Source organism: Zootoca vivipara, chromosome Z1 (assembly GCF_965207765.1).
Source record: "Zootoca vivipara chromosome Z1, rZooViv2.hap1.1, whole genome shotgun sequence".
In the NCBI taxonomy this organism is placed as follows: Eukaryota; Metazoa; Chordata; class Lepidosauria; order Squamata; family Lacertidae; genus Zootoca; species Zootoca vivipara.
Window position 1 is genome coordinate 20,974,634 of NC_142583.1, and position 14,022 is coordinate 20,988,655.

General features: G+C 40.1%; 2 protein-coding genes across 6 annotated transcripts in view; both read right to left on the minus strand.

Moving 5' to 3' along the window:
• The window catches only part of CRACD (capping protein inhibiting regulator of actin dynamics), a 119,488-nt gene extending 117,145 nt beyond the window's left edge, over positions 1 to 2,343 (minus strand). For all 3 annotated transcript variants that reach the window (XM_088660932.1, XM_088660930.1, XM_088660929.1), the window contains exon 1: positions 2,219 to 2,343. The gene's annotated coding sequence lies outside the window, so the exon portion shown is untranslated. The remainder of the gene's footprint in view (positions 1 to 2,218) is intronic.
• A 3,120-nt stretch (positions 2,344 to 5,463) lies between these two features.
• Positions 5,464 to 14,022, minus strand: part of CEP135 (centrosomal protein 135) — a 34,103-nt gene continuing 25,544 nt past the window's right edge. For 2 of the 3 annotated variants that reach the window (XM_060278805.2, XM_060278804.2), the window contains exons 18-26: positions 13,944 to 13,999; positions 12,965 to 13,133; positions 12,057 to 12,167; positions 10,063 to 10,248; positions 9,506 to 9,715; positions 8,954 to 9,156; positions 7,556 to 7,660; positions 7,186 to 7,323; positions 5,464 to 6,796 (exon numbers count right to left, since the gene is read on the minus strand). In XM_060278805.2, the coding sequence (XP_060134788.2) occupies positions 6,775 to 6,796; positions 7,186 to 7,323; positions 7,556 to 7,660; positions 8,954 to 9,156; positions 9,506 to 9,715; positions 10,063 to 10,248; positions 12,057 to 12,167; positions 12,965 to 13,133; positions 13,944 to 13,999 (1,200 nt within the window). In that variant the 3' untranslated portion in view covers positions 5,464 to 6,774. The remainder of the gene's footprint in view (positions 6,797 to 7,185; positions 7,324 to 7,555; positions 7,661 to 8,953; positions 9,157 to 9,505; positions 9,716 to 10,062; positions 10,249 to 12,056; positions 12,168 to 12,964; positions 13,134 to 13,943; positions 14,000 to 14,022) is intronic. The other variant, XM_088660934.1, reaches the window with a different exon arrangement.

The window sequence follows — 14,022 nt, forward strand, 5'->3', positions numbered from 1 at the left end:
GCTAAAGATTGACATAAAGGAATTGAAAACTACAAGTACGGTAGTGTAATGCACAAGATAGCCAGTAATTTAATGCAGGTCTATCAACATATGCCAGCCTGCGTTTGGAATAATGGGTACAGTTCTAGCCATTCCACATAGAAAAAAGGGTATATTGTAGAGCTAGATGATGCAACACCAATAGGAGGGACCTTATGGGCAAAATAAATGGCAGCCATCACCTGGCAACTGAGGAGTGCCAACCCCCTGCTCACCTCAATTCCTCTACAAACAATACTATATCATTGCGTAACATTGCTCAGAGGGCTGGCGGCGGCTCATCACAGTAATACAGGAGGGGAAGTTTGGCAAGATGGGTGTGTACCATTATGGCTCAACACCAGCAATACCAGTTCTTCCTAAGCAAATGCTGGGGGAGGCCACCATCGCCACAGGTGGAAGCATGATGGCAGATTAAATGGATCTTGAGTCTGCTCTTGCGTTCCTCGAGCTACAAGTATTCATTTCTTAATGATTTTCTGCGGTCTGTTTATTCCCCCCCCCCAACAAATAGCTGAGTAACACCTAGTGAAATACACACTGCCCTTTTCCTTTTTGCGTGTATGTGTGCGTGCAGTAATGTGAATGCTATTCTTACAGAGCAACAATACTTTTTATTAGGACAAGAAAAAATGCCACACGTTAAGTGAACATTTTTGATACCTCTAATAAAGTTTCCTGTGACCTTTAGGGTTTTTTTTTTTTTTAAGATTTGCACTCTACTCAGCTTGCCTACTGTGTTCCTGAATATTGATTGCAAATTGGATTTATTGTATAAAGATTCCGCTTCCGTTCTCGTATCAACCCCCTAAAACACACAGACATTATTGATATCATCACAGAGCTACTTCTTTTGAGGAGGAGACAAATGAAAAATGGGCTTTAGAGTACTCCTTGTACTCTGGGCATGCTTCCCTTCTCTCTACTACTAACCTCTTCCCCTCCCCCAGCTTCTCAATTTCAGCCACACTATTGTTAACCATATTAAAATTTCAACATGTACGGTTGTGGCTTCTAGTTTTCCTTTAACCCTCTTGGGCAGACCAGCGCAAAAAAATGGAATATTTCCTAAATCCCAAAGACCGCTTGCACAGTTAAGAAAACCATGAATTTGCAAAGGATTCCGACCTTGATCACCTACTTCCTTGAAACAGCAGAATTTGTGCAATTCACACTTTCCAGCTGTCTGGAGAAAAGAAGTGAGGAAGTAAGGGCAATCCTAAAACCAATTTACCAGGGAGTAAATTTACTCGCTGAGCTCAGTGGGATGTGCTCCTGGTGTAAACAGGTTTAGGATTGTCCCCGTATAGTCAGGGTTGTTGTTTTTTGCAAAAAATAGTATTATGAATGAAAAGCCTTGACTGAAAACAGACGTCTAATTCCAGATAGTGTAACCTTTAGGGCGCTTGATCTAGTTATTGGGTGGGTGGTGGGTTCGCAGGAAACGAAACCTTCTGTCTTTCAACCATGATAACTAGCAGATTTCACAGCTCATTAAAATATGGTGACAGGAGTTCCATGATAAATGGCCTTAGAGAAGGTTAGACAAAGCAATGCAGCTCTCAAGCTTTGTGGGAGATGTAGCAAGCAAACAAAAGTCATCCCTTTCTCTCTTGCCTCCGGGAAAATTAATGCAAGAATCAAAGAAAACACTAACCCAAGGGATTTTTTTTTAAAAAAGGAAGAAATTCAAAAGTCAGTGCACACTGAAATCTATAGGGTATGTAAGTACTGCCAAAGCAATCCTTGCCAACATGCATAGCTCTGCTTTTATTTAATCCTTTTAGATGCCAATGTGTACGTTCATCACAGATGCCTTTCATTGATGCTCAAGAAATACCCTGTTTTCAGATAGCTGACACATCCCCTAGGACGGTTGACTGGCAGCCTGCAAGCCAGCCTTCCACGCAAACACAGACCCACACACCACGCAAGGAAATAGCAGCCTGCAGTCTAACAATAGACAGGCGCGGAGTCCCCCTAAAAAAACCACAAGAATGGATTTCGGGGGTTAACGGAACAAGAGGTGCGAACGCCTGAAAGCGACAAGGTCAGGAGACGCAAACCAGACGGCAGGATTCAAACCCACGCCTCGGCGGCTTCTGAACAATGCTTTTATGCGTAAATACGCGTAAGAGAGAAAGAAGACAAAAAGGGGGGGGGGGTGCGAAGGTCCTACCTGGATTTGGCGACGAGAAATTGAGTCGGGCTTTCCCATCTGCGGTCCAGCCAGCCAGCAGCAGCCGCCCAGCTTCGTCCCTTAAGCCGCCTCCATTGCTGCCCGCGCTGCTGCCACACCATGGCAAGGCGAGCCAATGCGATGCCGGCGATCACATGCTCGGGCTCTCTCCCTGCAACCCGGCAGCCTCAAGTTGAGAAGGGAGGGAACAGGCTCCGGGGAGGTCGAGGCGCAGTCGCTCGCTCGCTCCCCCCCCCCCTTTAAACTAGGCTTCTCTCTCTCCGGCCCCACCCCTAAGCCTCGCCTAATAATAGATCATTCGGTAGAAAGGAGGCTACGTGAGCGTTGTTCGATTCCCGCGTGTGATTCACCTTCGTGGAACCGCAATGCTTGTTCCAGGGAGTCCAAAAAAAAGGAGGTAGGGCTTTCTGAAATAAGGGGCATCGTTAAATTGCTGTGGATCAGCTGCTTCCTCAAATACCCCTTAAAATAAGCTGGCATTTAGTCTCATTAGGCTACCTGCATATTGCTAAATGGACATACCGTACCCATGTCGACTGGTTTCTCTGGTGTGTGCTCTCTAGTCCCATTGTCTGTATGGAGTTTAAAGTCGTCGGCAAACTGGGCTTAAAATACTTGAATGGCATAAACCTGGCTCACCTGTGGACCTCCAGGTGTTGTTAGATTACAGCTCCCATCATCCCTGACCCTTGAATACACTGGCTGCAGCTGAGGAGTTAACTAGATAGAACTGTCTACAGATACATTAGGCTGGCATTGCCTCTTTATTTTAACTATTATACAGTGGAACCTCAGTTTATGAACACCTCGGTTTATGAATTTTCGGTTTACGAACGCCGCGGACCCATCTGGAATGGATTAATTCACTTTCCATTACTTTCAATGGGAAAGTTCGCTTCAGTTTATGAACGCTTCAGTTTATGAAAAGACTTCCGGAACCAATTGTGTTCATAAACTGAGGTACCACTGTATGACCGATCTTAGAAGTACACCGTGGGGAACATGAAAAATACAATGGCGAAAGAAACCTGGTGTATTGATCGCTAGACTTAATCATAGATTTTCAGCTATTTCTAGTCAGCCGAACAACAGGTTGAGTTGCAAAGTCAAAACAATGCCTCTCAGTTTTGCCTATCCTGATTCAGACTTCCTACCCACAGAGAATACCTTCTGCAGAACACACTGCAGAAAAACTGGAGGAGCATCATACGTAGGGGTTTTGTAATGACACAGCAGAACAGTATGCACAGTGCATTTGTTGTGTAGTTTCCAAACCGAGGTATGAAAGTGCACACTGAAGGTAGTTTCTATGGTGTTTTCTGCACATCATACACGCAGAGGGTCCAATGTACAATGTCCACTAGGCTGGGAAGGACCACTGCCAGTCAGTGAGCTAGAGGAACCTATAAGGCAGCTTCCATGCTCCTATCACAGTAAAACAAACTGTGGTTTATATTGGGACTACACAAATATTTTCTTTGCTCCTCCCCAGTCCATAAACAAACATGTGTTTTTACTCCTGCACAGTGGTGAGCTAAGCCAAGGTTTGCCTTAGCATGTCATCTGAAGCTGGACTTGTGGTTAAGCTCTCCTTGCTAATCGCACACTGCATACCTTGGCTACAACTTTTGGTTAGTGTAGAGAGGAGAATGCTTAACCAGGAGCCCATGTTCTGATGACATCTTAAGCCAAACCTTGGCTAAGCTTTAGCACTGCACAGGAGTTAAAAGACTAGGGGAAAACAAAGTTCTGTTCTTGTAAGGCATAATTTGGCTTATCGTGACGTGCAAAACATGCCTGTATAGGTATGTCCCTAGATGGATTGTTGCATAAACTTACACACAGAGAATAGGGAAGTTTTTGTGCAGGAGGATTGTTTTTTAATTTATCTACAATGTAGTGCTTGATTTTCATGTCTAATATTTTTCTAAAAATAAGCAAAATGGTTCAACCATTCGGAGGCCACCTTGAGCTCTCCACACTTCGTTAAAACCAGAGACACATTTTAGACATTTTTATTTGCATTGCTTACAGCAGACGTAATTATTACCCTGTGCTTATTTTGTAAGATAACATCATATCTTTAAAAGCAGAATGGCAGAAACCACCGTTTCACTCCTTCACGACACTGGTGCTTCACATAAAAAAGGCAGCACATAGAATAAAAAGCTGTTTTTCAGCAGTGAAATTCACAACGGCCCATTTCAAATGCAACAGGAAACGTGCAGCACCCATGTCGAACACTGGGGCTCATGGGCGTACCCAGGATCAAAACTAGGGGGGGCAAGGGGAGGGGCCAAGGCACGGAAGGGGAGGGGCCACAAAGTGGGCGGGAACGGCGAACTCGCGCTCCGCCGGCTTGTGCCCCTCCCTAGAAGCAGGGCTGGTGGGCGGAGGCGGAGCCCAGCCCGGCGGAGCGCGAGTTCGGCGTTCCCGCCCACCGCGTCGCGCTCCCTGGTTCCCCGCCGCGCTTGGCCTTGCCTGAGGGCACGCCGGGGAGCTGGAGGGAGGGTGCGGCGCGGCGGAAATGGCGAACTCGCGCTCCGCCGGGCTGTGCTCCGCCTCTGCCCACCAGCCCTGCTTCTAGAGTAGGGCAGCTGCCCTAACTTGCCCCGTGGTGGGTACGCCCTTGCTGGGGCTCATGTGCTTTCCCTCACCTCTCTCCATTTTCATGGTTACGATGAGGTTTCTTTAAACTAGGATCCAGTCTGATTCTGTTTGAACTAATTAAAGAGTTTTAAAACCAGTTACGTCCAAACTTGGGTTACATGCTTCCAACCTCATCTGTTAAAGGGAAAGGGGAACACATGAACCTGAGGCTTAATAAGCTTATGCATCTTGCAGGAAACCATGGTTTCCTATTACATTTGAACTGGTCAAATATCTTATTAATGATTTATTAAGTTTTATAATAAAATAAATAATAACTACAATATCTTCCCAAGGGATTTGTTCTTTTCTCTTTTTTGTAGTTTTTAACCTAAGCCACGTGTCAGCTGAGTTTTCATCAAGTACTGATGCTGACTTGAAAAGCCAAAGGAAATGTTCAAAAATATTTATGGCATATTAAGAACATGTTCACCATTTCTGAGTGTGTTCTCTGTTACCACTTTCACTGTGAATAATGTGAACGTATGAAAACTTACCATACTAATGTGCTGTCAATACCTTAAAAACAATATATGGTCATCCTTAAATTTAACACAGCATTTCTGCTGAGACTATTGTTCCAGTTAATATATATTTTATTTATTAAAACAATATGTTTTCACAGTTTTATTAAAAGCAACCTAGACACAGCCAACTTCAGGATTTGGGGCTTCCATTTTTGTCGTATGTCATACTCCTTTTCTGTTCTTCATAGCAGTTTCTATAATGGAAACTGGAAAATATGTGCTTTTGAAGAAAAGTTTTAAATCAGTCTGCAATTATTGCTTGGAAAACTGAAGTTCTTTCACATTAAACATTAGTATATTACTGTGTATTATACCATTAAGTACGTATGTTACAGCAGAAGTATGTTAAACAACATTAATATACTGGAGACAATTCAGATATACCCTTAATCCAGAATTCTATTCACACTGAAACACAGACAGATCAGCTTTGCATATGGAGGTCCCATAATTAAGATTTCTTTAAAATGAAACAAAACTAGAAAAAATGAACGAGTTGTGGGCAGAGGTAGCTCTGTGCTTAATGTATGCTTCTATACTCTGAAAAGGTTAGTGGACAGAGATGACACACAGTCAACATAAATAAAGTTGACTGTTAAGCAGAACCTGCTATTATAATATGACATTATTGTGACAATAACTTCAAGTTTATCAGTCTTTTTGCAATAAGATTCTTACTTCACTTACCTAATAGTTTTTCTAAACTAGCCTGCCTTATTTTACGCCATTAAAAGCTGCAGCTCAGCTGTGGCAACTCCTCAAACTTTATCACTGAACTTTAAAAAAAAGAAAGAAAAGTGTTGACAGTTCCATGATAAGCATATATATTGCATTATTACTAACATGATAATTTAATGCAAGCAATTGTAATTGTTTTTAATAAGAGCAAAATTTAAGTAATTTTCAGAATACAGGCTCAGCTCTGAAGTGTGTTAAAGATATATATGAATCCTTGATCTGCTATTTTTGTTAAGTTTATAGACAATGGTAGGTTAAATTGAACATTATTTAAGACTTACAGGTTATATAAAATTAGTGGGGTATAAACAAAAGAGCAAATAAATGGTAGCCTAAAAGGCTATTCATGACCAGCCATCTTCACTTGGTTTTGTAGTAAACAGCTTGCATTTGAAAATGAGATTAACATTCATACACTTTGGTCGTAACCTAAAGTCAAGACTCATCCATATATTTAAGAAATATTGTGTGATAAAATAATGTTCCAAGGGTTGATCACACATTCATTTTTCTCAATGTTTTCAATGATTTAACAATGTTTAGGAGGTAGAGTTCATGTCAGTGTTGACGAGTCCAAACATGTTAAAACTTCTATTACTGTTCTTCTTTTAAAGTAATTGATTAATCCTTGAAGCCCACACCTCTGAGAAGGAAAAGATTAAAGTTATTATATTACATTGGCACTATACTGTCCGTTTAAGACATGATAATTTAATATTTTCTGTGGAATCTGTCACTCAGTACTTCAAGTCAGACTGCAGTACAATAAAAACTATTAATAATATACACTGGTATAATTTTAATTATCGTAGCTACACAAAAGACAAATCAGCTCCTTGCATACAATAATCTCTCTCTCCCCCCTCCCCCATTACATTCACATGGAAGGGCCACAGAGCAAACGCTTACTGTTGTCGATCTATAACTTACTCTTGGAAAAATTCTAACTGCAGACATTTCATTTTACGTTTCATATTATGAAAACTAATAACATGTCAAAAAAGTAAATACCCAATCTATTCAATGACATACTTGTCTGCTTGTTCTGTTACCACTGTAACTGTTCTTTCTGGAGAATGTGAAGTTTTAAAAGTTGAACTAAGTGGGGATGAGGCACGTAGTGAAGTAGTAGAGAGACCATGTCGACGCATCTCTTGAATGGCACGCTCCCTATTCAGTAAAAACAAGAAATTGTGAGCGTATTTCCATGCATTTTGCCACATTGGAAGCAAGTTGGAGCTATACAGAGAGCAAATAATAATAATAATAATAATAATAATAATAATAATAATAATAATAATAAGCCACAGTTCTATACAAAAAGAAGAAAAAGCCCTTTCATTAAGTGTTAAAAACATAGGATTTGTGACACTGGGCACTTTTATAAAGCAAATTCACTTACCTTTCAAATCGTTCTGTTGTCAGCTGCCTTTTTACAATATCATAATCAGCCTGCAGCTGTGCAAGTTTATTTCGGGTTATTGAAACTTCCCTATTAATGCTTGTTCTAAAAATATTGCAAACAAAGAAAGTTCTTAACAATTGCACAGTTACAGATGGCATCTTATAGGAACTTTAAAAATAGCGGCAACAAGGCAGATAAACAAGGAGCAAGAAACAAAAACAAAAAAACCCATATATGCAGACATACAAATGTGTACACACAAATGCAAACACATACAATGAAGATATTTCTCAACTGTAAGTTTGTAACTATTATTGGGGAAGATTCTTATCAAGGTCAGTCCAGTTCAAGTATTATGCTTGGAGGTAAAGTCACCTCAATATGGAACTTAAGACCAGCTCACATTTGCTCATGTTGCTAATTCCTTCCATATCTTTGAGATTTCAAGTGTGAGGAATCAGAATATGAATCAGAAACTCAGGGCTGCATGAGACTGCACTGAGTACCCCAAACATCTAGAGCAGGGGTGCCCAACGTCCAAGAGACTGCGATCTACTCCCACTATAAAAAACACTGGCAGTTGTCTACCCATCAAAGTTGTTGAGCTTTTTGGGGGGGGGTCGGGTTCCAGGGGCACCCCGTGATCGACCTGTTGGACACCCGTCATCTAGAGGGAATTTAGCACTCCTGTTTACATGAATCAGTCTCTAAGGCAGTTTCACTAGTTCCTTTAATTTACCATGGCTGAAGTCAACACCTGACCCTATGGATGTATGTGCAGTGAGACAGTACTACAAAATCATCGTTGAAAGAACATATGATGCTACCCTTAATTCCAAGTACAGTGGTGCCTCGCTTAACGAATGCCCTGCTTAACAAAATTTCCACTTAACGAAAGGTTTTTTTCTAGCGGAGGTTGCCTCGCTAGACGAATGCGTTTTACGAAAAATTTGTCTAGCGAATCACGGTTTCCCATAGGAATGCATTGAAATTCAATTAATGCGTTCCTATGGGCAAAAAAAAATTCAAAAAAATTCAAAAAAATTAAATGCATTCCTATGGGATTCGCTAGACAAATTTTTCGTTATAAGAAAAGACCTGTGGAACGAATTAAATTCGTCTAGCGAGGCACCACTGTAAATGTCATTATCTTTGGGCGCAAGTCTAGGAGGACCAAGGGCTGAGACAAAAATAACCGAGACTTAAAAGAGTTTACAGCAACTAAGTTATATAGTTTGTGCAGAATGGTGTCAGAAATTTAGGATTTTATCAGGTGAAAATGGTTTTTTATATATACAGCTAGGTTTCTCATGAGGCCAGATATCTTTGTATGAAGTTATAAACAGTAGCTTTAAAATGTTGTAAGAATAGTTGTTCTGCACTTTACAAACATACAATTTACTCTCCGAGAGTGTTAACTTGTCCTTAAGTAGCTGTATTTCTGAATCTTTCTCATGGGTTATCAAATGATTCTGAAAATCTTTGTCTCTGCTGGTAGACAAGAGTGTTTCCAAGTTCTGTATTGTAAGCCGCTCACTGGACAATTGTTTTTTTAACAGCTCTGTTTCTGCTTTTGCATCTTCACATTCTGATATTACCTAGAACATAAAAACAATTCATTCTAATTAACAGTTTCAGGTTAAATATTAAAGGTCTTATTCATAGGCATCCTTTCATATAGACAATTTCTATGCAGATGCTTAACTTTATGTTTCTGCTAACCCAGAAATGGTACCTCGGGTTGAGAACTTTGCTTCAGGATGAGAACAGAAATCATGCTGCGGCGCAGCAGCCGCAGGAGGCCCCATTAGCTAAAGTGGTGCTTCAGGTTAAGAACAGTTTCAGGTTAAGAACAGACTCCGGAACGAATTAAGTTCTTAACCAGAGGTACCACTGTATTGAACTTATTTAGATGTGTTGTACTAAGAGCTAAATTCTTCCTCTTACCCTCTCAAAATCCATAGATTTGGATGTTAACTGACGTGAGAGACTTTCTTTGCTGGACTCCAGTTTGGCACACAACTCTCTAACAGAAACCACATCAACAGAGATGGATGACTTTTCTTCTCTTTCGCGTTTGAGAGTCTCCTCCAGTTTGGCCATACTTTTTGCCATTGAAGAGATCTGTGATTCATAAGCTTGGTGGGCAATGATATGCTAAGTGAAAGACAAATGCAACTCTATTATTACATGCAGGCATGTGACAGTCCGTCTCACCGCACGCTAACCAAAATTCAAGCTCTCTTGATCATTGAGTTAATATAAAGAAAACAGCCCCCACCAACATGCCCCCCCCCAAATACACTTATAATCATTTATAAGCCCTAACATGCTTCAAGAACAGAAATAGCTCTGAAATTAGTGTTCCCATGAGCTGAAACCAATTATTAATTAACATACCTTGTCCTTTGCAGAAATCTCCAATTAATGCAAAGGCATATGATTAAGAAAGCACATTAGGATAAGGGACTAGGTAATAAAGTTCAGCTAGTGTCAGTAATTACCTCCTGGATTTCTTTTTCCAGTAGTTCCGCTCTCTCTCTAAGATGTCTTCTCTCAGTATCAACAGAAAGGAGTTCCAGTCGTACAGAGCTGCTTTGCCCCTCAGCTTGGTGGGCCTTTACTTCCCAGCTTTCAGCTTGGTTGTAGAGCATCTGGAACTTTTCCAACAGCTCCTTGTTTTCTCTTTCCTAGTTCAAAGCAGAAATATATACCATTGAGCAATGAATCACTGTCTCAAATGCTTTCTACCCACAAGAAATCATCACACTGCTTCACTACACATGGTAGAAGAGTTTGAACCTGAACTTGCACTCTTCTCCATATTTTACTTGCACCCCAACTCCCATTTCTCTCCTTCCTCTTAAATAAATCATATATTTTTTTTTACATCCTCATCTTTGTTTACAGTGAGGCTGAGTCCTTGAGTTAGAACCTCAAAGCATTTAAAGCAGGTGTTGCTTTTACAAGTTGATACAAATTCTGATGATTACACATAAGAAGGGTGTCATATTTTATGATCTGTCTGTTGTATAAATTTTCAAGGACTAAGGGGGGCAGGAACAGTCCTTTGCTATGATCCAAGTGTATGCACACATAAAACCTGTAGCTCCAGCATGTGTACAAGTTTTAAAAGCATTTTGGAAGTTTGGTGTTAATAGATCTTTAAAGTAGAACACACAGAAACCCCAAACTCTTTCTCAGTCTAACTGAATATAAAAAGCTATCTGCTGATTTGGAATGCGAGATACAGAAAGATTCCCTTTCAGAAGAACTCGTTGCTCAGAGGTCTCTGGGTTATATCCTGTCTTTGCTGTTTAAGGAAGTTTTTAAGGATGGATGTTCTATCGCTTTTTAAATTATTATTAATATTCTGTTGGAAGCCACCCAGAGTGGTGGGGGAAACATAGCCAGATGGGCAGGGTATAAATTATTATTATTATTATATTATTATTATTATTATTATTATTATCATCATCATTATTATTTGCTACAAGTAACAAACTGCATGTAGTAGGAATCTGTAAGTTCGAGATATTCTGAATAAGATTTTGATTTTTTAATCATTTTAAATACCTTTCACAAGCAGAATCTTAAAAACAATGCTGTGCTACATTACATGATAGGCTTTTCATGGGCTATGTTAATTGCAATCACACTGCATACATGCAGAGTCTGTTACTGGCTTCAATTTAACAACCTGAGAGTGGGCATGGCGCTTGAAAGCTAGGGCTCCAATACTCAGTACAGTGGAACCTCTATTTGCAACCATAATCCATTCTGGAAGTCCGTCCAGAGGTCGAAACGGCTATCTGGGAGAGGCGCCGTTCTACGCAGGTGCGGGCAGCGATCGCTGCTCCTGAGCATGCGCAAACGGCGCAAACCCTCCGGTTACTTCCGGGTTTTCTGCGGTCGCAACTTGAAACGACTGTAAGAAGAGGCGGTGGTAAGTAGAGGTTTGACTGTAGTGTGCATGTCAGCTGCTGAAAGAAAGCAGGCTACAAAACCTAATATGCTGCTGTATTGCCTGCCTAGTCAGGTCTTGAGATGCAGCTTCTAAATGCAAAAGCCCTACCCAGGGCTGCAACTTCTGTTGTAGCCAATAAAAGATGTTGCAATGAGTGCTTGGTTGGTGTGTATGTATGTGTGGTGTCCACAACAGCTGCTCTGGTTTGCAAATGTGCCGATGGGCCCAAAAAGGTTAGAGATCCCTGGTTTAGCATTATGTTTGAATGCAGGCATTGTGCTGGCAGTACAATTGTTAGGCCATATCAAACAGTATTAATATCAAAATCTGTACCTGAAGCCAAATTGTCACCTTTGGAATGTATAAGCTGAATGTTTATTTCATGTTTAGTTTTAATAGTTTCCAACCGTCTCCACCTCTGCAACACTCCGCTTGTGGGTTGATGCTAGGCCATGCCTGATCTTAACTTTTAAAACATGATACACCTGATTAATCAAATATTCATGGGAACTTCCAAATGCACTTCCTCACCTTTGAGGCCATTAAACTTTCAAACCTGGAGACTTCCGTTATGTAATTATGAACTCTAATTTTCATTTCTTCTTTATCACGTAATGCTGCTTCCAGTTCAGATGAGATTGCCTATTTAGATGATAAATTGTTACAAATATTACATGCAAATAAAATAAGGCTAGCTCTCCTTTGGTAACCCTGTGCCTGAGCTGTACCAGACTTCAGGCTTCAGGCTGGGATTTGTATATGTACTTCTGCATAGAAAAGAAATTCCCTATACAGTACATAGAACTTAAGAGATCAGGGAAACACTCATTTTCTATGTTTTGTTTTTAAATAAAGGAGCATTCCATCATGCAGCTCCCCCATCTGCAGTCTGAAATGGAAAAAAGCCCAGACAAAAATTAACTACCCTAAAGGGAGAACTTGCCCTATAATGGCTAGATTCTAACTTAATGTTGCTTGAACAATCACTTGATGGCTATTTTAAAATCTCACACTTTTTACAGCTAAATTTAATCTGAAGAAAACATGTAAAGAAACACAGTTCCAGAGTAGAAAATCTGGACAGATGACATTCCAAGTGGATAGCATCACATTTAAGCAGGGTTTGACAGTTCCTACATACATGGCATTAGTATACAGATGTCTACATCATGTTAATCCTCCAGGTGTATGCACCAGTGATCTAGTTTAAATATGATGTTGGTTGGCTGCACATAATCCATAAATGTTTTATATATATCTAGTGTCATGTTTATATCACCACCCCTAAAGTAAAAAAATATAGCTTGAATGTAATGCTGCCACTCTTAACAAACACACTAATTAAAATTATCCAAGCTACAAATCACATCAAAGATAATTTCAGGTACCCAAACATTATTTAAAGCAATTGTGACATGTTTAATTATGAACTATTGTACCTGGTTTTCTCTGACCATTGTGGATAGATCATCCTGTAATCTTCTGTTCTCTTTCAAGGCCAATTCTTTCACCCTGCTGACTTCACCAAGCTCAGAATGTGCTCCCTCGATCTGGCGACGGACACTGGCTAGTTCTCGGTCTTTACCGCTTAAGGCATCCTTTAATTGGCTAGCAAATGGGGGATTTGGAAAACCTTAAACAGAATTTATCTTTTTGCATTATATAAATCTACGTAACAACTACATTCCAGTAACTAAGATGAATCATCTCAAGTGTTTTTAACTTTGCATTAGATAGTAATGATAACGTTATTGTACAATTCCATCTTTGCAGTCTACATGGGCTTCTCACATTTATTAGCAATTTGATCACCAAGCATTATGCCTGAAATTCTGGCACAGCACTATGATTGGTAACATGGGCCACATAACAATAATAATAATAATTCAGAAGTACCACCAACTTATAGTTTGTTTTAACCATATAGTAAGGCAAGACTTGGCGCAGATGTTCAAACTGCAGTTTGCTTTGCATAATATTAGTTCTTCTACTTACCCTGCAAATACTCAGTTGCTATACTGAATTCCTTTGTAGCATTTGAGTATTGGCAAGGCACCATCAATTATTATCATTGGTTGGCTGTGGAAAAGATCAGGGAACATTACATTTTCCTCCTTTGAAATATTTTGGCATGCTCCTGAGCAAAAAAACAGCCCTCCACTGATTCTCATGTAAGGTGCACAGAATTTCACCTTAAAGTACATCTGCAAGTGCCGAATTAGGATAATCGTAATTGCCTTAGGTTTCCTCCCTCCTCCAAATGGCCATATTTTAGCCTTCTTCAGAGGAACCATCTTCTTCAACTGCAGTTCACATGCAAAGGTTCAATTATGAGTATATTAGCTTATTAAAATACTTTGATTGCTATAAGATGAAATTTCAGAGTCAAAAGTAATAATTTTCATGACTATTACTTACTCTAAGGACGACTCTAACTGAGTAAGAGTTTGTCGCAAATTGAGGATAGTTTTTTCCTATGGAAAGAAACATGATTGCA